General features: G+C 42.2%; 1 protein-coding gene across 1 annotated transcript in view; it reads left to right on the forward strand.

The window, feature by feature from the left end:
* The first annotated feature begins 1,634 nt into the window (after positions 1-1,634).
* Positions 1,635-26,516, forward strand: part of EFNB3 (ephrin B3) — an 85,574-nt gene continuing 60,692 nt past the window's right edge. Inside the window, exon 1 of the mRNA XM_063449711.1 lies at positions 1,635-2,090. Coding sequence (XP_063305781.1) covers positions 1,972-2,090 — 119 coding nt within the window. The 5' untranslated portion in view covers positions 1,635-1,971. The remainder of the gene's footprint in view (positions 2,091-26,516) is intronic.

A 26,516-nucleotide genomic window follows, 5' to 3' on the forward strand; every position in this document is an offset into this window, starting at 1 on the left:
CAAACACACATACATTTAAACAAATTAAGCCACCCAGCAGGTTCTTACCTTCTGCTGGCTGTGGCTGGTTGGAGTTGGAGGCCTGCTCTGCCTATCCCGCCCCAGTCTCGCAGCTCCCTCCTCCTCCTTCCGCGTGGCTGGCTCTGTGTGAGCTGGAAGGAAGTGACAGCTATATGCTATCACTTCCTCCCAACTCTCCATGCGGATAGGAAGGGGCCTGGTCGTGCTGTTAAAGCACCGCAGCGCAAAAGCCGGCACCTCATTGCACAAGCCGACACCCTCACACAGGTTCCCAACCCATGCGGTGCTGCTGCACTGCTGCCATGGGTTGGGAAATCCTGTTTTAGATTATGACAGGGGCGGTAAAATGCAGCCGCAGTCAAAGTGCCACCTGTAGCTGTGGCTCCTGCGCGGTCTTTGGACGGGCCGGCCCTGGTCAACAGAGTCCAATGATAGTTTTGGATGGTCACATAATCTTCAATAAATATCAGGTCATTTTACAGGACCAGATGAACCCTTTAGGGTTAAAGGGTGGTGTCTTAAATGTTTCATTATTCAATAATGATGAAAGCCCAAATAAGGGAGCAAAGGTTTAAAAATAATATCAGGAAGTATTACTTTACTGAGCTGATAGTGGATGCATGGAATAGCCTTCCGGCTGAAGTGGTAGAGGTTAAGCATGCGTGTGATAATGTGTAAGGCTATCCTAACTATAAGATAAGGCCAGGGACTAATGAAAGTATTTAGAAAATTGGGCAGATTAGATGGTCCGAATGGTTCTTATCTGCCGTCACATTCTATGTTTCTATAATGCTAAACGCATTCCGGTGGATGTTACGTGTCTTCCGCCATGGCATTACCAATCATCAGGTCTAAACACCATTGAAAACGTATTGAATCTATATAAGTCAAACGCTGGCCCTAGGGCTTTATAGATATAATGTTTGTCAATAGGAAGGTCTAGTAAAACACACACTTATCACACAGTGTAACACACACTTGTCACACATTAGTAAAACACACACATTAGTGAAACACACGCACTTATCACAGATTTGTGAAACACACACATTGCAAAGACTGTGGTTTAGCACTGCTCTGTAACCCCCTTCCAGCTCACAGGATATGTACTAATATGTACTTATAAACACACAATCCCTGTACACATAGCACAGACACAATGACAGACACAAGCAGGCACTCTGCACATTAGATACACAATACAGCACACATCTCCCCATCCCCTTCTCCTAATAATGGGGGGGATGCAGGATAGTGAAAGGAGCAGGGTGTCTGGGTGACCCTGGGGGTCTGCAAATCTGATGTGGCATTGTGTGTGTGTGTAAGCTAATCTGTTGTGGCATTGTGTGTGTGTGTGCTAATCTGATGTGGCATATTGTGTGTGTGTGTGTGTGTGCTGCAATCCTTTGCAGTGTGTGTGTGTTTACCTGTGCCGTGCTTAGTAGGAAGACACTCACTAAGTGTGCATATTCATGGCTAAATGTGCACACACACACACACACACACACACACACCCTGCACAGCACAGAGCATCTTACCTCCTCCCTCCCCCCATCTCCCCCCTCTCTCCCCCCAGCCAGCCCCTCTCACTCCTCCTCCAGCCTGGAAGAGATTTATTCCTTATACCCAGAGCAGAGCCTGCACTATACACAGAACACTGAGGGAGATATAGGGACAAGAGGACAAAAAGCCCCACTCTGCCTCTCCATGCCTCCTCCCCTCCCCCACCAGCAACACTGCTCAAAATGACCCAAATTCCCTTAAAAAGACCACAAAACCCTAAACCACATTCGTTCTGGCTCCTGCAATCCCTACATATATGGCAGAACTTCTTCTCCTAAACTTTCCCTCTAGCCACAAGCAAGCAACAAAGACACTGTCTTGCATTCAGCCTTGCTAACCAAACTATTAGGATTTTCAGTGTAAACAATAGCCAACGTTTCTGCAACAATGTTTCTCAGAGAATGCCCTGCAGCCTTGTATCTAAGGATGGTTTTTACAGTGTGGGATTTCTGCATTATATCTGCCCTCAGCCTGGATCCAATCTACTGGAACAGCTCCAACAAAAGGTTAGTATTTTGGGGACAATTTTATCCATCTTTAACTTTATAGCTAAACCCCCCACCCTCCGTCCCTCCTTCATTCAGTATTTTGGGGTTTGCAGATGAATTTTATTTTTTGCATTGTTAAAAAAAGGTACATTTATAGAAAAATACTTTTCCTTTGTGCATTTTCCCAGATTTTGGAGAAATATTTAACTAAATGCGTAAAATCCATCTTTTTATTCGTTAGCAGTCTCTTATTTTTATAGATTTTTTTGCAAGAAAAAACAATTAAATAAACGCTGGTGTCTCATTCGGCAAATATCAGTTTTCGTGTGACATTCACCGTTTTAGGGGTTATTAATATTTAATGTATTTTACACTCGAGTCGCGTGTTTCGCTAATTTCATATAAAAAATTAATATCAAACTTTTCTCTCCAATACCCGATTTAAAGGACCGTGATTTAAAGGGCGGTTGTGCGGTTACTGTAATTTAGCCATTTGATTAGGACCCAAAAAACGCAGGTTGTAGTAAAATCATACAAATGTTATAAGAATGATGAGATTTTGGTTTTCGTATTTGTTTTCACATACAAGAAAAGGAGTATTTAAATACATTTGCAAATCCCCCCTTGATATTATATAACATGTCTAATGTTAATATCATTATATCTACATAGCACAAGCATATTCTGTTGTGCTGTACAGTATATAAAAAATATATATATATATGTGTGTGTGTGTGTGTGTGCATATCTATCTATCTATCTATCATATTATGTGTGCATTAGATTTTCAGTGCCCCCAATCTCCTATCCCTGCCCTCTATCTCCTGCCCCAGAGGGTTATATTAGGCTATACCTGCCCTCTGTCTCCTGCCCCAGCTGCCCCATGCACCTTACAAAGCCCGCACATTTGTTCCTGCTGATTGCTAAATGAGGCACCTGTGCAGTTAAGTGACCGAGTAGTTATTCACCTCTTGCTGTGTATTTTAGCACTCTGTATTGAACAAACCTAATTAACCTAATAAGGTGCATGTCACAAGCAAAGACCATTGATTCCCCCAAGAGCTAGCAATCTACTGTGTCTCTGTCTGGGTGCACATGGGAATTTAAATAATCAACACCATGTACTATACGTGTATATTGGTATTTCATGGGAGGGTTTACGTCACTCTATAAACCACATGTGTGTATATATATATATATATATATATATATATATATGTGTGTGTGTGTGTATGTGTCATACCTTCCTACACATATTCAGAATTTCTTTTATGAACAGATTGGGTATTCTTAGAGTACATGGGGTGCGATTGCGAGTGAGGAAGCAGCGGCTGCTCAGGGCTGGGAGAATTTATAAGTCCATATTATTATTTATTATTTTTTGCATTTATATAGCAGCAACTTATTCCGCAGCGCTTTCCAATATTAGAAATAGAAGGACAGATAGAGAGATACAAAAATCTATCAGATCTGTCTGTATCGGACCGAGATCGACCAACAACAAGGCTGACACTTACTTAGATGGTCCTTAGTGGGTGCTCTTGCAAGTGTATAAATGCAAGCATTAACAAACATACAGAGACAAAAAGGCAAATATCGATGTAGATCTGCACATATAAACAAAGTAACAACACTGAGAGGGTCTCGCAGTTACTAACACACAGACTGACTGAGAGGGTCTCATAGTTACTAACACACAGACTGACTGAGAGGGTCTCACAGTTACTAACACAGACTGTCTGAGAGGGTCTCACAGTTACTAACACACAGACTGACTGAGAGGGTCTCACACTTACTAACACGCACTGACTGACTGAGCGTGTCTCACAGTTACTAACACACAGACTGACTGAAAGTGCCTAACAGATACTAACACACAGAGTGACTGAGAGGATCTCACAGTTACTAACACGCACTGACTGACTGAGAGTGTCTCACAGTTGCTAACACACAGACTGACTGAGAGGGTCTCACAGTTACTAACACAGACTGTCTGAGAGGGTCTCACAGTTACTAACACACAGACTAACTGAGAGGGTCTCACAGTTACTAACACACAGACTGACTGAGAGGGTCTCACAGTTACTAACACGCACTGACTGACTGAGCGTGTCTCACAGTTACTAACACACAGATTGACTGAGAGTGTCTCACAGGTACAAACACACAGACTGACTGAGAGTGCCTAACAGATACTAACACACAGAGTGACTGAGAGGATCTCACAGTTACTAACATGCACTGACTGACTGAGAGTGTCTCACAGTTACTAACACACAGACTGACTGAGAGAGTCTCGCAGTTACTAACACACAGACTGACTGAGAGGGTCTCACAGTTACTAACACAGACTGACTGAAAGGGTATCACAGTTACTAACACACAGACTGACTGAGAGGATCTCACAGTTACTAACAGGCACTGACTGACTGAGAGTGTCTCACAGTTACTAACACGCACTGACTGACTGAGAGTGTCTCACAGTTACTAACACACACAGACTAACAGAGCATCTCACATGTACTGACTGAGAGGGTCTCACAAGTACAAACACACAGACTGACTGAGAGGGTCTCACAGTTACTAACACACACTGACTGAGAGGGTCTCACAGGTACTTACACACAGACTGACTGAGAGTATCTCACAGGTACAAACACACAGAGTGACTGATAGGGTCTCACAGTTACTAACACACTGACTGACTGAGAGTGTCACACAGTTACTAACACACACACAGACTGACTGAGAGTGTCTCACATTTACTAACACACAGACTGAGAGTGTCTCACAGGTACTAACACACAGACTGACTGAGAGTGTCTCACAGTTACTAACACACAGACTGACTGAGAGGATCTCACAGTTACTAACACACACACAACTAACACACACAACTGACTGAGGGGATCTCACAGTTACTAACACAAACAGACTGACTGAGAGGATCTCATAAATACTAACACACAGACTGGCTAAGAGGGTCTCAGAGTCTTATAGATACTAACAAGCATGCAGAAACACTGAGAGGGTCTCACACATACTAACACACACTGACTGAGAGGGTCTCACAAATGCTAACACCCACATTATGCCACATACACTGACTGAGATGATCTCAGATATTCACAAACATACACACTGACTGAGAGGCTCTCACAGATACTAACACACACAGACTGATTGAGAGGGTCTCACATATAGCAACACACACACACACACACAAACAAACAAACAAACACACACATTGACTAAAAGAGCCTTAATGAAATTAACACACAAAAGTGCACACACATACTTAGTATCTCACATGTACTGGCTGCAACACACCCATACATAGACTGAGGGACTAATAATGTCCCATTTATGCTGGCTGTAGCAAACACACACACATGCATACGGAGACTAAGAGTCTTACATATACTGAGTAAGACATTCACAGACAGATTGAGAGGGTTTCACAGACACAAACTGTAAACCACAAACACACACACACAAACCAAAAAGGTCTTATGTTTTATAATGATTCACATGATAACATCTGGCGGGTGTCACATATACCAAATGTGACACACATAAACAGTGAGAGTCACAGAGATGCAAACACATTGACAAACAGACTAAGAAAGTCTTGTAAATACCGACAGGGACAGACAGAGTTAGAATGTATTGCAGATACTGAGGGTATCAGACATGGACTGAGAAAGTATGACTGATACAGACAGTTACACATACATACTGACACTAACACACACACATGCAAACAGAGGGTCTTAAATGCATTGATAGTGGCATACGCACAGACACAGTAAGACAGTATCACAGATGCTGACTGAGAAGATCTCACAGATACTGTCCTAAATTAAGCAGTCATACTGTTACACACTATAGGTCTCACAGATGCTGGCTGAGAATGTCTCACAGATAAATTACTGAAATGGTCTCACAGATACAGACTGCAAGGTCTCACAGATGCTGACTGAGAAGATCTCACAAATACTAAATGAGATGGTCTCACGGAGGCTGACTGACAATATCTCACAGAGAGTGACTGAGAAGGTCTCAGATACTGACTGAGAAGGTCTCACAGCTACAGACTGCAAGGTCTCCAAGACACTGGCTGACAATATCTCACAGATACTGACTTAGAAAGTGTCACAGAGACTGACTGAAAATATCTCACAAAGATACTCTCAGATACTGTTTGAGAAGGTCTCACCGATACTGACCGAGAAGGTCTCAGATACTGACTGAGAAGGTCTTACAGATACTGACTGAGAAGGTTTCAGATACTGACTGAGATGAGCTCAGATACTGACTGAGAAGGTCTCAGATACTGACTGAGAAGGTCTTACAGATACTGACTGAGAAGGTCTCAGATACTGACTGAGATGAGCTCAGATACTGACTGAGAAGGTCTCAGATACTGACTGAGAAGGTCTTACAGATACTGACTGAGAAGGTCTCAGATACTGACTGAGATGAGCTCAGATACTGACTGAGAAGGTCTCAGGTACTGACTGAGAAGGTCTTACAGAAACTGACTGAGAAGATCTCACAGATAATGTACAAAATTAAACAGTCATACTGTTACACACTACAGGTCTCACAGATGCTGGCTGAGAATGTCTCACAGATAAATTACTGAAATGGTCTCACAGATACAGACTGCAAGGTCTCACAGATGCTGCCTGAGAAGATCTCACAAATACTAAATGAGATGGTCTCACGGAGGCTGACTGACAATATCTCACAGAGAGTGACTGAGAAGGTCTCAGATACTGACTGAGATGGTCTCACAGACACAGACTGCAAGGTCTCCCAGACACTGACTGACAATATCTCACAGATACTGACTTAGAAAGTGTCACAGAGACTGACTGAAAATATCTCACAAAGATACTCTCAGATACTGATTGAGAAGGTCTCACCGATACTGACCGAGAAGGTCTCAGATACTGACTGAGAAGGTCTTACAGATACTGACTGAGAAGGTCTCAGATACTGACTGAGAAGGTCTCAGATACTGACTGAGATGAGCTCAGATACTGACTGAGAAGGTCTCAGATACTGACTGAGAAGGTCTGAGATACTGACTGAGATGGTCTCAGATACTGACTGAGAAGGTCTTACAGATACTGACTGAGAAGGTCTCAGATACTGACTGAGAAGGTCTCCGATACTAACTGAGATAGGCTCAGATACTGACTGAGATGGTCTCAGATACTGACTGAGAAGGTCTCACGGATAGTGGCCAAAAAAAACCCCCAGTCATTTTAAAACCCACACAACGTCACTAAGAGGGTCTCAATATTTGCTGTTAGACTGAGAGGGTCTAAGTGATGGTTGTAAGTATAAAAGGTAACACACTCACAAGCTGACCACGAGCGTCTAACAGTAACACAAACAGAATGAGATCTTCCAGAGGCAACGAGGGTAGATACAGACATACACAAGAAAACTTAGAAAGTCTAACAAAACAAAAACAGACTGAGAAGGTCAAACAGAGATACAGGCAAATACTTAAGGTAACACACACAAAGAGGCAGATATTAACACTATCAACAGACTGAGCAGGGCTCACAAATAGTGACTGTAACATGTAGATTGACAGCGTGATTGTGAAAGTGTTAACAGTGACAGAGGAAGACAGATGGAGCGACACACTAATGGAGACACAGAGACTAAGAAACATTGATGAGGACGAAGAGACAGATGGGGAAACAGACTGATAGGAAACACAGAGACAGAGAGATGGAGAGACACATTGATGGGTGAACCAGGGACAGACACACTTGTATCTGACACTGAGACGCAAACACACTGATGAGGAACAAAGAGAGAAAGACACACACACTGACAGGTGATGCACAGACAGACAATTACACTGATGAGAAACATAGAGAGACACACACACACACACACACATACTGACAGATGACAAACAGACAGACAGGAACACTGATGGGTGACAGTGACGGAGTATATACTGACAAGCACACAGTGATAAAGAGACGGATACAAAGAAAATGCATGCACAGCCTATGCACACCTACTGACAGAGGATACAAAGAGACAAACACACATACTGACAAGTACACAGATAGGCTGATAGGGACATATCAGCCACAGCAGGTATATGCTGTTATAATCAGACAATAATCAGCAGGGACTTTTAGGGACATACATATTCTGACAGATATGTGTCAGCAGGGGCTCATATGGATGTATGCATAGTGACAGATCTAGGGGACAGATATATGACTTTATTCTATGTCATCTATTAATGGAGATTTGTCAGTTTTGGTGATGAGGCTGGCTTTCTAATGTTGCCTTTTTGGCTAGTAAATTTTTGGAGGCTTACCATTAACCCAGTGTGCCCCCAGAGGACCAATTAAAGCACTGACCACCTCTGGAGAGCCTAACGAGTTAACCATCCGGCCAGGGAAAGGTCTGTAATGGGGATTGATATGGGTTAGCAACCGTACGGCCACCTAATGACTGATAAAAAATTGTTTTACAAAAAAAATTGAAAAAATTGTTTTACAAGAAAGGCTAATACCTGGAAATACATTTAATTACTCTCTTGATAAACACTCTCCAGGCTAATGATGGAAAAGCCTATTTAATTCTTATCCACAGGGTACTTACTATTCTAGGGTCCAGGGTTATATGTAAGTTTTAGAAGTAATTGCAAATTTTATTTAATTTTTTTACAACTTCGAATTCTTAATTAATAATTTTGCATTCTGAAATGGGGGCATACATTATACGATTTAGATAAATGTTGGATTTTCTATTTATTATTTAGTTTGTTATTGTGCATTAATTGTATTTTTTTTTTCTACCAAAAAATTGATTTCAGGAACAATTTTGTGGCACATTCAATTAATTTGTTGCCTTCCTAGTTGTGCAAACTCAAATCCAAAAATGAATTGAAATAAACTCTGAATTGATACAAAATGCAACCATTGTAGGCCTCGATAGTATAGACTAACTCAAGCGTTAATGAAATCACACTTTCAAAACAAATTCCGCATTAGTCCAGAAATAAATACATTGACCCACTGGATCCCCTGAAAAGATACCAGAGCCATCACATGAGATTTATGGATACATTTATTAATTATGGGTTTTGCATTTTTATTATATTTACATATTTCATATTCATTAAGTCACCTTCTGGCACGTTACTTAAATTAGTCCCTTATTGTTGTGTTAAAATAACACTTCAAGCACCACAACCACTACAGCCCTCTGGTGCTCTCCCACACTGATACATACAGATGCACACAGATAGATACACAGACACACATACAGATACACAAACAGATACGTTAATAGGTGAACACACAGACACACAAACATACAGGTAGATACACAGACACACAGACAGACATACAGACACACAGGTAGATACACATACAGATACACAAACACACACACACACACAAACAGACACACATAAACACAAACAGATACACAGACACACAGATAGATACACAGGCACATACAGATAAACAAACACACATAGACACACAGACATATACAGATACACAGACACACAAAGAAGTAAAATGTACAAATGTTTTAACCACTCTCCTGTTACCTACACAGACACACATACAGACACACAGGTAGATACACAGACACACAAACAGATACACAAACACACATTAAGACACACGGACACACAGGTAGATCCACATACAGATACACACACAAATAAACACAAACAGATACACAGACACACATACAGACACAGGTAGATACACAGACACACAGATAGATAGACAGACACACATACAGATACACAAACACACATACAGACAGACACGTACAGACACACAGACACACAAGAGGCAAAATGTACACATTTTAAGCCACCCTCCTGTTTACTAAGTTCTGGGTACAGGAGGGTGGCTTCCCTGTAGTCCAATCAGCTGCCTGAGGATGTTCAGAGTCAGAGGTTCTCCCACTCCCCTCTGCTTCCTTCTCTTGCAGCTCTCTGACACACAGATAAGCACAATGACACTCATACAAATGTTGACACACATACAGATAAACAGACATGAACAGTAGTACATACACAAACATAGTGCAACCAGCAGCCAAAATCATACACAGACATAGGGCAGCCAGGAACCAAAACCATACACAGACATAGTGCAACCAGGAACCAAAATCATACACAGACATACTGCAGCCAGGAGACACAACCATACACAGACAAAGTGCAACCAGGAGATAAAACCATACACAGACATAATGCAGCCAGGAACCAAATTCATACACAAATATAGTGCAACCAGCAGCCAAAATCATACACAGACTTAGGGCAGCCAGGAACCAAAACCATACACAAACATAGTGCAACCAGGAGACAAAACCATACACAGACAGTGCAGCCTGGAAACAAAATCATACATAGACATACTGCAGCCAGGAGACAAAGTCATACACAGACATAGTTGAGGCAGGAAACAAAACCATACACAGACAGTGCAACCAGGAGACAAAATCACACACAGACATAGTGCAGCCAGGAAACAAAATCATACACAGACATAGTGCAGCCAGGCGACAAAACCACTCACAGACATAGTGTAACCAATAGACAAAACCATACACAGACATAGTGCAGCCAGGAGACAAAACCACACACAGACATAGTGTAAACAATAGACAAAACCATACACAGACATAGTGCAGCCAGAAGACAAAATCATACACAGACATAGTGCAGCCTGGAGCCAAAAACACACACAGACATAGTGCAGCCTGGAGCCAAAACCATACACAGACATAGTGCAGCCAGGAGACAAAACCACACACAGACATAGTGTAAACAATAGACAAAACCATACACAGACATAGTGCAGCCAGAAGAAAAAACCATACACAGACATAGTGCAACCAATAGACAAAGCCATACACAGACATAGTGCAGTCAGGAGCAAAAACCATACACAGACATAGTGCAACCAATAGACAAAACCATACACAAACATAGTACAGTCAGGAGTCATAATTATACAGAGACATAGTATGCCAATATCATACACACATATAGTGCAGCCAGGAAACAAAATCATACACAGACATAGTGCAGCCAGAAAACAAAATCATACTGAGATATGGTGCAGCCAGAAGCTAAGGGCAGACCATACAGGGGTCACTATTGAAATGCTGTCTTTAAGGTCCTGGAGTCCTCAATGTAGAGCGAGCAAGTCTAATAATTTCTGGGTACAGTTGCCTGGTGTCCCGGAAAGCATAACATAAGAGATCAAAGTCGGGAAGGTGGGACAGGACCAGGAAATCAGGACTTTCCCTCCAGAATTAAGACAGATGGAAGGCCTGAGGTTGCTATATGAATCCCATGTGACTCTTCGCAGAGGGTCAATTCAATTAATTCAGCTAAATTTGCACTTCCATTCACTAACCATTCAGTTAGCGGTTAAAGTTCACCAGATCTCTCTATAAGGCTTTTATACGCTTTCTAAATGATTATTCTACAAAAAAACAAACAAACATAGACTTTAATGGCAAATTCTGTAGATAAATCATTTTAGAGAGTTATCAATATAATGCATTAATATTTTGTGTAATCCCCAACGTGCGCGTCTTCTTAAATCACACAAATAAAAGCTGCTTTTACGCGCCGGATTCAGAAACCTTATTGCCGATGTCTCAGATTGTCTTAATATATTGATGTAACTGTCCCCCTAATTTATAGCTGCCATGTGGTCAGCTGTGTGACACCCGGTGATTCATGGTTTAATTATAAGCAGAACTAGGAATGAGTCCAAGCAAGCACCCACATAGGATTTTAAATGTATTACGGTCACGCCATGATCTTCCATGTTTGATATTTACATTCATGGATAGCCCTGGATCCTGCTGGAGGAGGTGCTGGCACCACCAACAGATGCCACCTACATATACTGATATTACGAACGGTCTGGATAATTAGCCTGTATGGGACCCTCCAAGCACCAAATGTGCAAAATCCCATCTTCTAGAGCAATGATGGCGCCACCAAGGCACTGGAAGCCTTTCCAGTGGCATTTAGTGTCTGCATACAGGGTTGCCCTTAATCCTGGTGACCAGATAATATTTTAAAGTAAGGATCTAAATGCTCTATGACATCACCAGGTTACGGATTCTCCCCGAAAGTTCTCAATCCAGTGGAAGAGAAGAATTCGAAAAGACCCATGGTGAAAGTGTCATCAACAATCTGATGGCATTATGAGACCATTGTTGGTGTTTTCTGCTTTTTAACTGAGTTTGCACAGCACACTTCGCATGAGCAGGCCTGGCTAGCTGGCTGGATGGCAGGACTGTGCGCATGTCACCTTGCTTACTAGTGACACACATTGCATCACTGGGCATTCTTCCTCTACAGTGATTGGATCTAATCCTTCCAATCTAATGTCAAACCTTTTCGGAGTTGGGATAATGGGATCCAGGTACTTTCAGATCTGTTTACAGATTTTATTTGATAGGTCATTTGGGCTCAAGAACACTAACCGCTACCATGATAGAGCATCCTGTCCAATATTATTTTTTTGGATGATATCACACACTTGGGTTTTGCAAACAATGTGAAATACGCTACAATTTTAGCACCATCCATTTTTTTTTCTCTACGCAGGAATTGTAGGAATGGACATAACACTTATGGCGGTGTATAGGTGTATCTCAGTATAACAGTGTATAGGTGTATCTCAGTATGATGGTGTATAAGTGTATCTCAGTATGGCGGTGTATAGGTGTATCTCAATATGGCGGTGTATAGGTGTATCTCAGTATGATGGTTGTGGCAAACACAGCCACTGTATATTGTTATTCCTGTATGTCTCATGTTATTACGTATGTGTATACCACTTTAAAGAACCAAGCGTATGTGTATTATGTATAACAGGGTTCTGGTGATCTACAGCGTTCGTATGCTGACGGCATGAAAACTGCCAGCATTCAGGTAATTGTTTCACGAACAGTGAATTCCAACACTGTTCGTGAAACGAACAAACTACCGAATGGAGACCACACTCAGGAGGTTGTGTGGCTCCCATTAAGGATTGCAACATTGTTGCAATCGGTAATTAAGAGGATTCATTCAACTACTGACCACGCGGCGGTCGGCCATCTTGGATCCTTTGTTAGCCCAGCGGTGTTTGGTCGTCGAGTGCCTGGAACTAAAATCGGCTACTCAACTGCACGAATACCGCTGGACTTCCAAGCCGTTCGGGAGCCCCGGTCTTTCGGTAATGTGTTTCTCTATGGTCAATCGGTAGTTTGAATGTAACTTAGAAATAATGTGTGTTTTGTGCGGCGTTCGGTTATTTAAGCTGGGATCTGAGCAGTACTTTCACGAAATGTGCGCTCAGACCCCAGCTATCTACCGAACGTCCATTCGTTCAAATCTAACGAATATTGTGAAAGTTATGCATTTTTATATAGAATATTGGTTCTGCTGCACGAGGGGATAATCCACTTAACTGTATATTCTAGTGGGAGTGTCCCTCTCGTGCAGCAGTGTATGATGGGAGAAATGTCCAGGTTGTTAAGTTCCCCATGTAGTCCCCTACTGTACAACCCCTGGAATGTCTGTAGGGAAACCCCTTGCATGGGTAATCCCATAAATACTGTGACCTGTGAATAAAGAACTCAGTTGACTCCCAGCCTATGTTTCGTCTAGTTCTTGGGAGGGAAGGATTCTTATAACGATACCGGGATTATTATATGCTGTACCTGCCTATGTGGATTATTACCTGCTTTTCCTGTTTACCAGCGGAGATCTCGTGGATTATACTACCTCTCCGCTACAATGGTGTATAGGTGTATCTCAGTATGGTGGTATATAGGTGTGATTACACAAGTGGCAGTACAGGTAAAGGCGTGCATGTCTATTAATTGAAAGCGACACGTGAGCATACATTAATATGTTTACTAATCTGCAAATCTCTGTTAACACTTCTAATTATGCGCCCAGTTTATTAAAGATATAATTTTCCTTTCTACCAATTGCGTTTAATTAGTTTGCATTAATTAGAGTTATTGGCTGTCATCTCAAACAATTCTGTCATTAGCTAATGAGGATTTTCTTAATTATGATTGCAGCGGAGAGAGTATATAGATTTAGAGTCTGCTCACCAGATTGTAAAGGCTGCCATCTGCTTATAGAGATTGATTCATCACTACATGAAGACCAGCACAGAGAGGCCGATTGCCCCTAATAGAGACCACTAGTCCCGGTCTTGGCTAGGATTCAGGGCTGACTTGGTACAATTGGGGTGACACACTATGTCCCATCCCCCAGTTATGTAGCTGCCTAGAATTGATTGCTTCCAGATGTTTATAGACTGCTCATTGATTGTTTATAGACTGCTCACTGATTATACGGACCGATCATTGTTTTTAGACTGCTCACTGATTATACAGACTGATCATTGTTTATAGACTGCTCACTGATTATACGGACTGTAGCGGAGCTGCAATATTAAATCCCAATATCTCCGCTGGTACAGAAAGTAATCCACATAAAGCGCTGGAAAATACGGCAATATCCCCAATCCCCCAGTAACCGGACGAAACACAGTTCTGGGAGTCAACTGACGATTTTATTCACAGATCCAGTATTTATGTGGTTGCCCATGCAAGGGGTTTCCTTAGTCACATTACAGGGTTATACAGTAGAGGACTACATGGGGAACTGAATATACAGAGCATTTCTCCCACCATGCACTGCTGTACGAGAGGGATACTCCCACTAGTATATCCTGTTAATTGGATTATCCCTCCGTACTTTAACATTATTCGTGGGATTAGAATAAATGACCGTTCGGTAGATAGCTGGGGTCTGAGCGCATACTTCGTGAGAGTACCGCTCAGATCCCAGCATAAATAACCGAACGCCGCGCGAAACACACTTTATATTACATTCTCCTGAAAGTACCGAATACCGATTGGGGAACAAAATACCGAAAGACCGGGGCTCGAGTAGCCGATTTTAGTTCCAGGAGCTCGACGACCAAACACCGCTGGGCTAACAAAGGATCCAAGATGGCCGACCGCCACGTGGTCACCCGACCACCACCCGACGGCCACCCAATGTTACAATCGGTTAATGGGAGCTGGTACTTTATTCGTTTCACGAACAGTGTGTAAAGTCACTGTTCGTGAAACTACCATATGAATGCTAGCGGCTTTCGGCCTAGAATTACATAGAATTACGGCCGAGAATACATAGAATTACAGTGGCTTTTACAGACAACCTTCCAATGTAAGGCAGTATGACCTAAAGTATGGCGGTGTATAGGTGTATCACACGGACCGATCATTGTTTATAGACTGCTTACTGATTATACGGACCGATCATTGTTTATAGACTGCTCACTGATTATACGGACCGATCATTGGTTGTTTATAGACTTCCTGATTGGTTACACACTACTTCCTGAACATGCACACACTGCTTCCTCAATGTGTACACCCTACTTCCTCAATGTGTACACACTGCTTCCTGAATGTGTACACCCTACTTCCTCAATGTGTACACACTGCTTCCTGAATGTGTACACACTGCTTCCTCAATGTGCACACCCTACTTCCTCAATGTGCACACCCTACTTCCTCAATGTGTACACACTGCTTCCTGAATGTGTACACACTGCTTCCTCAATGTGTACACACTGCTTCCTCAATGTGTACACACCGCTTCCTGATTTTGTACAGATTTCCTCCTGATTGTATATAGACTGCTTCCCGATAATATACAGACTGGTCACTAAATAAAAGGCTGTGTATGTGAAACTTGCTCCCGGGGGCCACACGCCCTGCCCTGTATACAATGGGTAAGTTTGCCTCCTTTCCTTTCTCTTTAAGACACATAACCTTCTGCGTTCACATTCTTGCTCATTCTCCAGAGGGCTGAGCTGGTAAAAAAGTGCCCAATAGAAATATTTACAAACAGCTCTGTAATGCATTGTTAAAATAAAACAATATTCTCTAATGTGAAAGAGGGCTGGCAAAATATTTCATACTAAACAAATGTATGGAACACGGTAGCATCCTAACGCATCCTATTTAGGTGTCTGATCTCCCAGTGACGGTTTAAAATTATTTTTTTTCTTTATTTACCCTTTTTACCCTGTTGGATCTCAGCCAATCCAAAGCTTTCCCATAGGGACCCACTGGGAGGCTAGAGCAGCATTTGATTGAATAATCGAGTCTGATCTATTCAGTGGAAGCGCCCCTAGTGGTTGTCAGGAAGACTGCCACGAGAGGTGTGTTACATCCGTTTCACATTGCAGGGTTAAAAGAACACGACCACGTCACTGAGAGGTATTTAGTGTCTCTTTAAGCCGACACGTACAGCAGAGTTTCTTTGACGTACTGTGAAAAGTTTGGGGTAGGACAGAAACACCTACTGTACGCTGTATTTCTTAAACTAAACACGCTATTTTGTTTATTTTAAGTTTCTGACTGCACTCCTTCAGGCTGGATATATTAATGGGCTATAATTTGGCAGCAGAACAAACAGTGGAAAACAATCAGTTATTCTCTAAACTCCAAGTTTTTGTAAATGAAAATCTCAGAACTTGGTTACAGTTTGGGATTCAGTGAATAATCCTATGAGATAGTGTGTTACATGCTGTTACATTATATATATATATATAGGTACAATTTGTGTTTTATGTGTGTCCTATGTATATCTTCATGTAAAGCGTCTCTCTCCTTCGGCTGTCTCGAAGCCGAAAGGAGTGATCCTAATTTGGTGGTCCGGCCGGGGGTGTAATGGAAGATACTATCCTGAAAATGTCCTCTGCGTAATGCTTCATAAAGACATTTATGTTATTGATACGTAGCGTACCCTTTTTAATGGCTGAATAAACTCCCATTACACCGTTCATGCAGAGTTCTGGGGGTCTTATTTACTTCAGAATATACCAGCGGACCAGTTAAGGCATGGATAACATTGCCATACAACTCAACATTTTCAGGGGACAAGAGGGACACTTTAATTTTCGAGGTGGGGTGGGACCAGGGGGCGGGGCTAGTGTGAAGAAATGTTGCTTATTTACTAATAACAACTTATATAAAGTGTATTTTATAAGAACAATGTAACTTATTTACACAGACTGATTTCTAAACACATTCATTATGCCCCGCACGCTCTCATGCAGTTCACTGGTACACATTAAAGCAAGCAAGCTAACTCGGGCCAAATAAACAAGGCTCAAGTTTATGTGGGCTGCAAAAAAAAAAAAGAGTTTGACCTAGACCAACACAAACTAAAATTACTTCTGTCATTCCCATGAAACAATATGTAATCCTGGGTACATTTATATAATTCACTCAAAAGCTTCACCTCAAGTTACTTACTATCTCAGTAGTAATGCCACTGTCTGAAGTGTCCACTCCGCTCGCTCCCAAATACAAATCTCTCCCCCCACATCTCACCCTTCTTTATCTCTCCTCCCTTCCATATCTCTCCCCCCTTCCTTCCTTATCTCTCCCCCCCTACATCTCTCCCTTCCTTCCATATCTCTCCCCCCTACATCTCTCCCTTCCTTCCATATCTCTCCCCCCTACATCTCTCCCTTCCTTCCATATCTCTCCCCCCTACATCTCTCCCTTCCTTCCATATCTCTCCCCCACATCTCTGTCACGTGACACATGGCGCTCCTACTCAGAATGGGAGAGGGGTGGCTCTCCTCCTCCCAGTGTACTGTGCGTGTGGTTCCCTTATGGAGCCGCACGCTGTCTGTGGGCAGAGGAAACGCAGGCAAAGGTGGGCGCAAAAATCACTTGTCAGTCTGACAATTGATTTTTGTGCCCCCTGATTGGCTGGGCCGCAATGAAATTAATTGAGGGCCGCATGCGGGCCGTGAGACGTGAGTTTGACATCCTTGCATTAAAGGAACTCTATAGGGTCAGCACCACAACGATGTATTCCTGACCCTATAGTGCAAAACCCACCATTTAGGTGGCTTGCCACCCCCCCCCCCCTTTGCCCCCTTAAAAGGAATTAAAACTTACCTCATTCTGCACAGCGCTGGCTCCCCCTTAGTGACATCATCAGAATTGCTGACTTTTACCCAATCCAATGCTTTTGGGGAAAGCAGTGAATTGGATAAAATCGGCAAGGGGCAGGGCCAAACACCATTTTGGCCAATCAGCATTTCCTCATAGAGATGCATCCTTTTAACATGACTCCCTGGTATACACAGTTCTCGAGTACGTGTTCACGCTGTCCCCTATCAATCATTTTGTTTTCCAAAATACAAGCTTGCTTCCCTATTACATTAATGCAGAATTATCCTCACATGATTCTAATCATATTTCTTCAGTTTCCCCCGCTATTTACGGTCTTCAGCTCTCCCAGGTGTGTGGGCTGCCTCGCCATGGGTATGATGCCAGGCTCTGCTTGCCAGTGTTTTTCCATCACTGCCCAACAAAATGTGCAAATTGTGTGGGAGCAATAAAAAACCTCTGTATTACAGCTTGGCGTATATACAGCAAACAGTTTACTCTTAGTATGTAGATACTCAGTATCATTATACTGAAAGAGATATAATTTGTTTGTCCTCTAAAGGCACAGACAATGTTACTTTTCCAGCGGGGCTATACTGGAGATTTGCACTAAGAGCAGACACTATATATCACTGCCTAGTAGATTAGCAGGGGCATGAGAGCACACATTGAGAGCACGCAAGCGTCCATAGGAAAGCATTGTAAATGCTTTCCTATACGACCGTCTGAATGCGCGCGCAGCTCTTGCCGCGCGTGCGCATTTAGCCGACGGGGCGGAATGGAGGAGGATCGGAGGCAGAGAGCTCCCCGCCCAGAGCTGGAAAAAGGTAAGTTTTACCCCTTTTCCCCCTTTCCAGAGCCGGGCGAGAGGGGGACCCTGAGGGTGGGGGCACCCTCAGGGCACTATAGTGCCAGGAAAACGAGTATGTTTTCCTGGCACTATAGTGGTCCTTTAATCTGTATATAGTGTATGGATAGAGATATGCAGTGATATAGTGTGGCGAAACCAACCTCGCCACTGGGCATTGGAGAAGCCTGTTTGCCTGCCTGCTGACTATGGCCCCTGGGAGATTTGGCCCTTTAAATACAGTATTTGGGCATATATGTATTTTATTATGCTGCTGCTGGCCCTTTAAGAACCATCTGGGGACATACTGTGACTTTTGGGAACAATGCCCCTTTAAGACGGTGTCCCCAGTGTCCCCAGACTTATTTGGGACAATGCTCCTTTAAGACTTTGTGGCAAAACTAGCCACTTAAGACTGTATTTGCTTAAATGCGTTTCTGTAGCTTTAAGGTTGTTAGAACCAAGTGTATTAAGGTATATGTATTTCATGCGAACAAAAGCATTCGTACGCTGGCGGCATGAAAGCCACCAGCATTCATACAGTAGTTTCACGAACAGTAAATTTCAACACTGTTCGTGAAACGAACAAACTGCCGAAAGGGAGACCACACACAGGAGGTCATGTGGCTCCCATTAAATATTGAAACATTGTTGCAATCGGTAATTAGAGAGATTCAGGGTGGCCGCCGTTCGGCTACCGACCACGCGGCGGTCGGCCACCTTGGATCCTTTGTTAGCCCAGCGGTATTTGGTTGTCGAGCGCCTGGAAATAAAATCGGCTACTCGACGGCACGAATACCGCTGGACTTCCAAGCCGTTCGGGAGCCCCGGTCCTTCGGTAGTTTGTTCCCATACATTCAATCGGTACTTTGAACATAACTTGGAAATAATATGTATTTCGTGCGGAGTTCGGTTAGTTATGCTGGGATCTGAGCGGTACTTTCACGAAATGTGCGCTCAGACCACAGCTATCTTCCGAACGTCCATTCATTTAAATAAAGGGAATAATGTTAAAGTTATGCATTTTCATGTAAAATATTGGTTCTGCTGCACGGAGGGATAATCCACTTAACTGTATATTCTAGTGGGAGTATCCCTCTCATACAGCAGTGCATGATGGGAGAAATATCCAGGTTGTTCAGTTCCCCATGTAGTCCCCTACTGTACAACCCCTGTAATGTCAGTAGGGAAACCCCTTGCATGGGGAATCCCATAAATACTGTGATTAAAAGGTCAGTTGACTCCCAGCATATGTGTCGTCTAGTTCTTGGGAAGGAAGGATTCTTACAACGCTACCGGGATTATTGCATGCTGTATTCATTTGCCTGGATTATTTTATGCTGTTCCTGTTACCCAGCGGAGATACTGTGGATTATACTACCTCTCCGCTACAGACTTTGTCCCCAGTGTCCCCAGACTGTTAATATACTGTGTTCCTGGCTTTCTCCCACTTGGTTCAGTAAATGGGGCTTACTGAACCAAGTACCACCCAGAAGTGGAAGTGTGCAGGCAATGTACCTCCCAGGCTGGGAGCTTGCTGTAGGTAAATTGCCGTCCGCTGAGGGGCCGCCGTTCGTACAAACAGGGCCGGACTGGAAACTAAAAGCAGCCCTGGAAAAAAATTCTATACCAGCCCAATAATGCGTCGCGCCAGCATAGTGTGCTGATATAGAGGGTGAAAAAATAACTTGAAATTGAAAACTCTTACTCCAACGAAAGAACGCATATAGGACTTCAAAATAAACAAAAGAGTGCCTTTATTTTAACCCCTTCAGGACGGAGTCAATAGTGCACGTTCTGATCAAAACAAAACGTAAACAAAAACTGGTATTTGCGCTATATGTCTGTTCACCCATAGTTCCCATCTTTCATATTAAATGCACCCACACTTATTATATATCATTTTGTTCAGGAGAAACAGGGCTTTCATTCCATATCAAATATTTATATATGAAACCTAATTTATTATGAATAAAATAAAAAAAACTGTGAGAAATGTTAAATTTTTTTAAAAAATGTGTAGTTCCGCCTCACATTTTAGCTGTAAATGTCATAATACTGTTAGGTTTTACTGCACAAAAATGCACATATTTGTAATCAGCCATGTCTCACGAGTACAACAGTACCCCCCATTAACAGGTTTCATGGTGTTTTGGAAAGTTACAGGGTCAAATATAGAACGTTAATGTTACCTTTGAGACGGTGTGGTAGCCCAGGAATGAGAATTACCCCCATAATGGCATACCATGTGAAAAAGTAGACAACCCAAGTTATTGAACGTGGGTTATGTTTAGTCTTTGTTAGTAGCCACTTAGTCACAAACACTGGCCAACGTTAGCGTTCATATTTGTTTTTGTGTGAAAAAAGCAAAAAACTAATATTTGGCCAGTGTTTGTGACTAAGTGGCTACTAAAAATGACTGGACATACCCCATTTGCAATACCTTGGGTTGTCTACTTTTGCAAATGGTATGCCATCATGGGGGTAATTCTTATTCCTGGGCTACCATACGGTCTCAAAGGCAACATAACTAATCTGGCAAATTTCAATGTGAAAAAAATGAAATGCAAGCCTTATATGTGACTCTCTAACTTTCCAAAACACCATAAAACCTGTACATGGGGGGTACTGTTATTCTCGGGAGACTTCACTAAACACAAATATTAGTGTTTTAAAACAGTAAAACATATTACAACAATAATATAGTCCATAAAAGTGCCGTTTGTTTGTAAAAAATGCAAAAAACTTCACTTTTACTTAAAATATCATCGTTGTAATATAATTTACCAGTTTTAAACAGTAATATTTGAGTTCAGCGAAGTCTCCTGAGTAAAACAGTACCCCCTATGTACAGGTTTTATGATGTCTTGGAGAGTTACAGGGTCAAATATAGTGCTTGCGAATTAAATTCTCTGCACTTTCTCCCTGTGTTGTCAGGCATGCCAATCAAATTTTAATTAATCAAATGACATAATTATGTTAAAAGATTATTTAAATATACACGTAGAATTTTAATATATATGCATTTATAGGTATTTAAATTCTACGTGTATACTAATGTAATCTATTATGTAATTATATGTATTTATCTCTCTATATATATTTGCGGTTATTTGGATTTTATATATAGATAGATATATATAGAATGTCATTCTAAGTGTATTTTGTTACCAATATATATTTTTTAATAACAAAATACAGTTAGAATAAAATTACATATGAATATATAATTTATTTTAAATTTTGTTTCAATATTTTATTTATTTATTTAATAATTTTATTTATTTATTATTGTAATTATATGTATATATATAATATATGTGTATATATCTATTATATATATAATATATATACATATTATATATATGTAACGTCACTCTAAGTGTATTTTAATACTAATATATATACTAATATTACTATTAAAATACATTACGCATGACGTTACATATATATAATATGTATATATATTATATATATAATATATATACATATATTATATATATAAAAATGCATTTATTTTAATTTTACACATGTCTAATTATTTTTTTTAATTCTTCCCACCAGCAGGGGGACTGTCTGATATTTCAGACAGCCCCCCTGCTGGCAGATCCACAGCCAGCTATAGGGGGCCATGTGATCGCTCTTTGAGAGCGATCACATGGCCCCCGGGGGCCTGATTTGCCGTGGGGGGGCTGCCTGGGCTCTGAGGCAGCCCCCCAGAAGAGGATCGCGGCGGAGGTGAGTACCGCCGGACCTCCTGGGCTGCAAGCCGTTACGGCGTTCTATGCCGCCGCAACGGCTTTAAAGCCCTTTAAAGCCGCGACGGCATAGAACGCCGTAACGGCGTTAAGGGGTTAAGTAGACGTACATTTGCATGTAATCAATGTTTCAGTACACCTACTTTGGCCTATTAAGGACATTTTAGTAATGATACTGAAATGCTGAATGTCTGCAATTGCACAACTAAACAAAAATTAAGTTAGCTTGTTAATTTTGAAGTTCTATGGGTGCGCTCTAAACTTTAAATATGTTATGGTGCATGAGTATGCAACTAACAACAAGACTGGGCCAATACGTGCTCATTACATATATATATATATATATATTAATGACATTTATGTGTGTATTATGCATATATAAATGTATATTACTATATGTGTAAATATTATAGGCATAATTATATGTTACTAATACACACATCAATATATATATATATATATATATATATATATATATATATGTGTGTATTACTATCAGGATCACATCAATTTACGTCTACTACTTTTACCTCGTTTAGTGTATCTTGTCTCCAATTGTCTCCTTTTTTTCACTTACAGCGACCCTTGTGCATCTTTTACTTCATCCCAGTCCCTGTGTGTTTCTTTTTACCCTTCTCCAGCCTCTGTAATTCTCTTTCCCTAGCCCCTTTTGCATTGTTCTTAGCCCCAGCCAACAAACCTTCTGTGTCTCTTTCTCCCCTCTCCTCCCTGTCTCTCTTCCCCCTCTCCTCCCTGAGTCTCTCTTCCCCATCTCCTCCCTGTGTCTCTCTCTTACCCCTCTCTCTTTGTACCCCCATCCCCTGTGTCTCTCTATTACCCCTCTGTCTCTTTGTCCCCCTTCCCTGGTGTCTCTCTATTACCCCACCTGTCTATGTGTTTCCCCTTCTCCTGTGTCTCTCTATTACCCATCTCTTTGTCCCCCCAACCCCTATGTCTATTACCCCTCTGTCTCTTTGTCCCCCCCCCCCCTTCCCTGGTGTCTCTCTATTACCCCTCTCTTTATCCCCCCATCCCGTGTCTCTCTATTAGCCCTCTGTCTCTTTGTCCCCCCCTTCCCTGGTGTCTCTCTATTACCCCTCTCTTTGTCCACCCCATTACCTGTCTCTCTATTACCCCTCTGTCTCTTTGCCCCCCCCCTTCCCTGGTGTCTCTTTATTACCCCATCTCTTTGCCCCCCATCCCCTGTCTCTCAATTACCCCTCTGTCTCTTTGTGTCCCCCCCTTCCCTGGTGTCTCTCTATTACCCCTCTCTTTATCCCCCCATCCCCTGTCTCTCTATTACCCCTCTCTTTATCCCCCCATCCCCTGTCTCTCTATTACCCATCTGTCTCTTTGTCCCCCCCTTCCCTGGTGTCTCTCTATTACCCCTCTGTCTCTTTGCCCCCCCATTCCCTGTCTCTCTATTACCCCTCTGTCTCTTTGCCCCCCTTCCCTGGTGTCTCTTTATTACCCCCTCTCTTTGTCGCCCCATCCCCTGTCTCTCTATTACCCCTCTCTTTATCCCCCCATCCCCTGTCTCTCTATTACCCCTCTCTTTATCCCCCCATCCCCTGTCTCTCTATTACCCATCTGTCTCTTTGTCCCCCCCTTCCCTGGTGTCTCTCTATTACCCCCTCTCTTTGTCCCCCCATCCCCTGTCTCTCTATTACCCCTCTGTCTCTTTGTCCCCCCTTCCCTGGTGTCTCTCTATTACCCCTCTCTTTGCCCCCCCCATTCCCTGTCTCTCTATTACCCCTCAGTCTCTGTGTCCCCCCTTCCCCTGTGTTTCTATTACCCCTCTATTTATCCCCCCTTACCCTCTATTTGTCCCCCCTTCCCCTCTTTTTGTCCCCTTCCCCTATTCTTCTCTGTACCTGCTGCAACAGGAGGACTGAGGGAGGGGGTGGAGCTAACTACCATGCTCCCTCCCGGCTCCCATAATTCCCAGCATCTACACATCATAGAGTAATCCCAACTCTATGATGTGTAGATGCTGGGAATCATGGGAACCGCGAGGGAGCATGGTAGTTAGCTCCGCCCCCTCCCTCAGTCCTCCTGTGCTGACAGCTGCACGGTTGTCAGTATCAGTGAGTGTGCCGCCGGATCGCTTAGGCGGCCGCCCGGCACACTCACTGATACTGACAGCAGCATAGCTGTCAGCACAGGAGATGGGGCCGCCGGCCGCAAGGTGAGTAATCACCTCATAGTGTGCCGCCGGCGGCCGCGATATTATTAAAATACAGGGAGCAGGGCTCCCTCTCCATCTCCAGCCCCCCAGGTGCCGCGGCCCACCGGGAAATTTCCCGGTATCCCGGTGGGCCAGTCCGGCCCTGCGTACAAACGAACACGTGGCAGCGGCCATCTTTAATTCAGCTGAAGTTTTACCTTCTCCAGACTTCAATGCATTTGACAGTTCGAACGCCGTTTGACAGTTCATTCGACAGTTTGACAATTCGAATGGTTGTCGTTCGTCTGTTTGAACTGACTCTAACATGGGAAATAGACTGACCGAACAGCCTGATTCTCTGGAACAGTTTTGGGCATGAAAATGTGCTTACGGTCGGTCAAAGGTGACTTATATCTATCTCCCGAACGGATTCTAATGATTTTTGGGTATGTTTGTATTTGAAATATGTGACTTTTATTAATATTGGATGTATAGTTTTAGAGTTGTGAAAGTTGGGTAAAAAGTATGTTTTAAACTGTACGGCTAATTGTGTTACCTCTCGGGCTAAGGGGAGGAGATGTGTGGAATGTAACCAGTGCGTGATTGGGTAATTCATAATTGTCTGATTGCATAAAAGCAGAGTGTGTCATTAAAAACCTCAGTTCTACTTCACCCTCAATTTGGAGTGCTGTCTCTTATTGGGGGAATCTGCTACAAGGGATTGCTATGCTTGTCATACTCCCTTGCTAAATCACTACTAAGCTCTTGTAAGAGCTTGTTCCTGCTTTGCTCTCTGGAGGAGTCTACGGTGGTTGTGGTGTCTGCTGCAGTGCTTGGAGTCCTCAGGAAGCGCTAGGAGCATTCTTCAACGGAGGTACCCAGTCGGGGTGCCCGTCGATCTGTTACATATTGTGTATATAGATAGATTATATATAGAGTATAGATATACAGTTGCAAGAAAAAGTATGTGAACCCTTTGGAATGATATGGATTTCTGCACACATTGGTCATAAAATGTGATCTGATCATCATCTAAGTCACAACAATAGACAATCACAGTCTGCTTAAACTAATAACACACAAAGAATGAAATGTTGCCATATTTTTATTGAACACACCATGTAAACTATAGTGTATATAGTGTATGGATAGAGTTATATAGTGTTTATAGTGAATGGATAGTTATATAGTGTATATAGTGTATGGATAGAGTTATATAGTGTTTATAGTGTATGGATAGAGTTATATAGTTTATATAGTGTATGGATAGAGTTATATCGTGTTTATAGTGTATGGATAGAGTTGTATAGTGTTTATAGTGTATGGATATGGATAGAGTTGTATATAGTGTATGGATAGAGTTATATAGTGTATATAGTGTATGGATAGAGTTATATATAGTGTATGGATAGAGTTGTATAGTGTATATAGTGTATGGATACAGTTATAAAGTGTATATAGTGTATGGATAGAGTTATATAGTGTATATAGTGTATGGATAGAGTTGTATATAGTGTATGGATAGAGTTGTATAGTGTATATAGTGTATGGATAGAGTTATAAAGTATATATATTGTATGGATAGAGTTGTATATAGTGTATGGATAGAGTTATATATAGTGTATGGATAGAGT

Source organism: Pelobates fuscus, chromosome 3, assembly GCF_036172605.1.
Source record: "Pelobates fuscus isolate aPelFus1 chromosome 3, aPelFus1.pri, whole genome shotgun sequence".
NCBI lineage: Eukaryota > Metazoa > Chordata > Amphibia > Anura > Pelobatidae > Pelobates > Pelobates fuscus.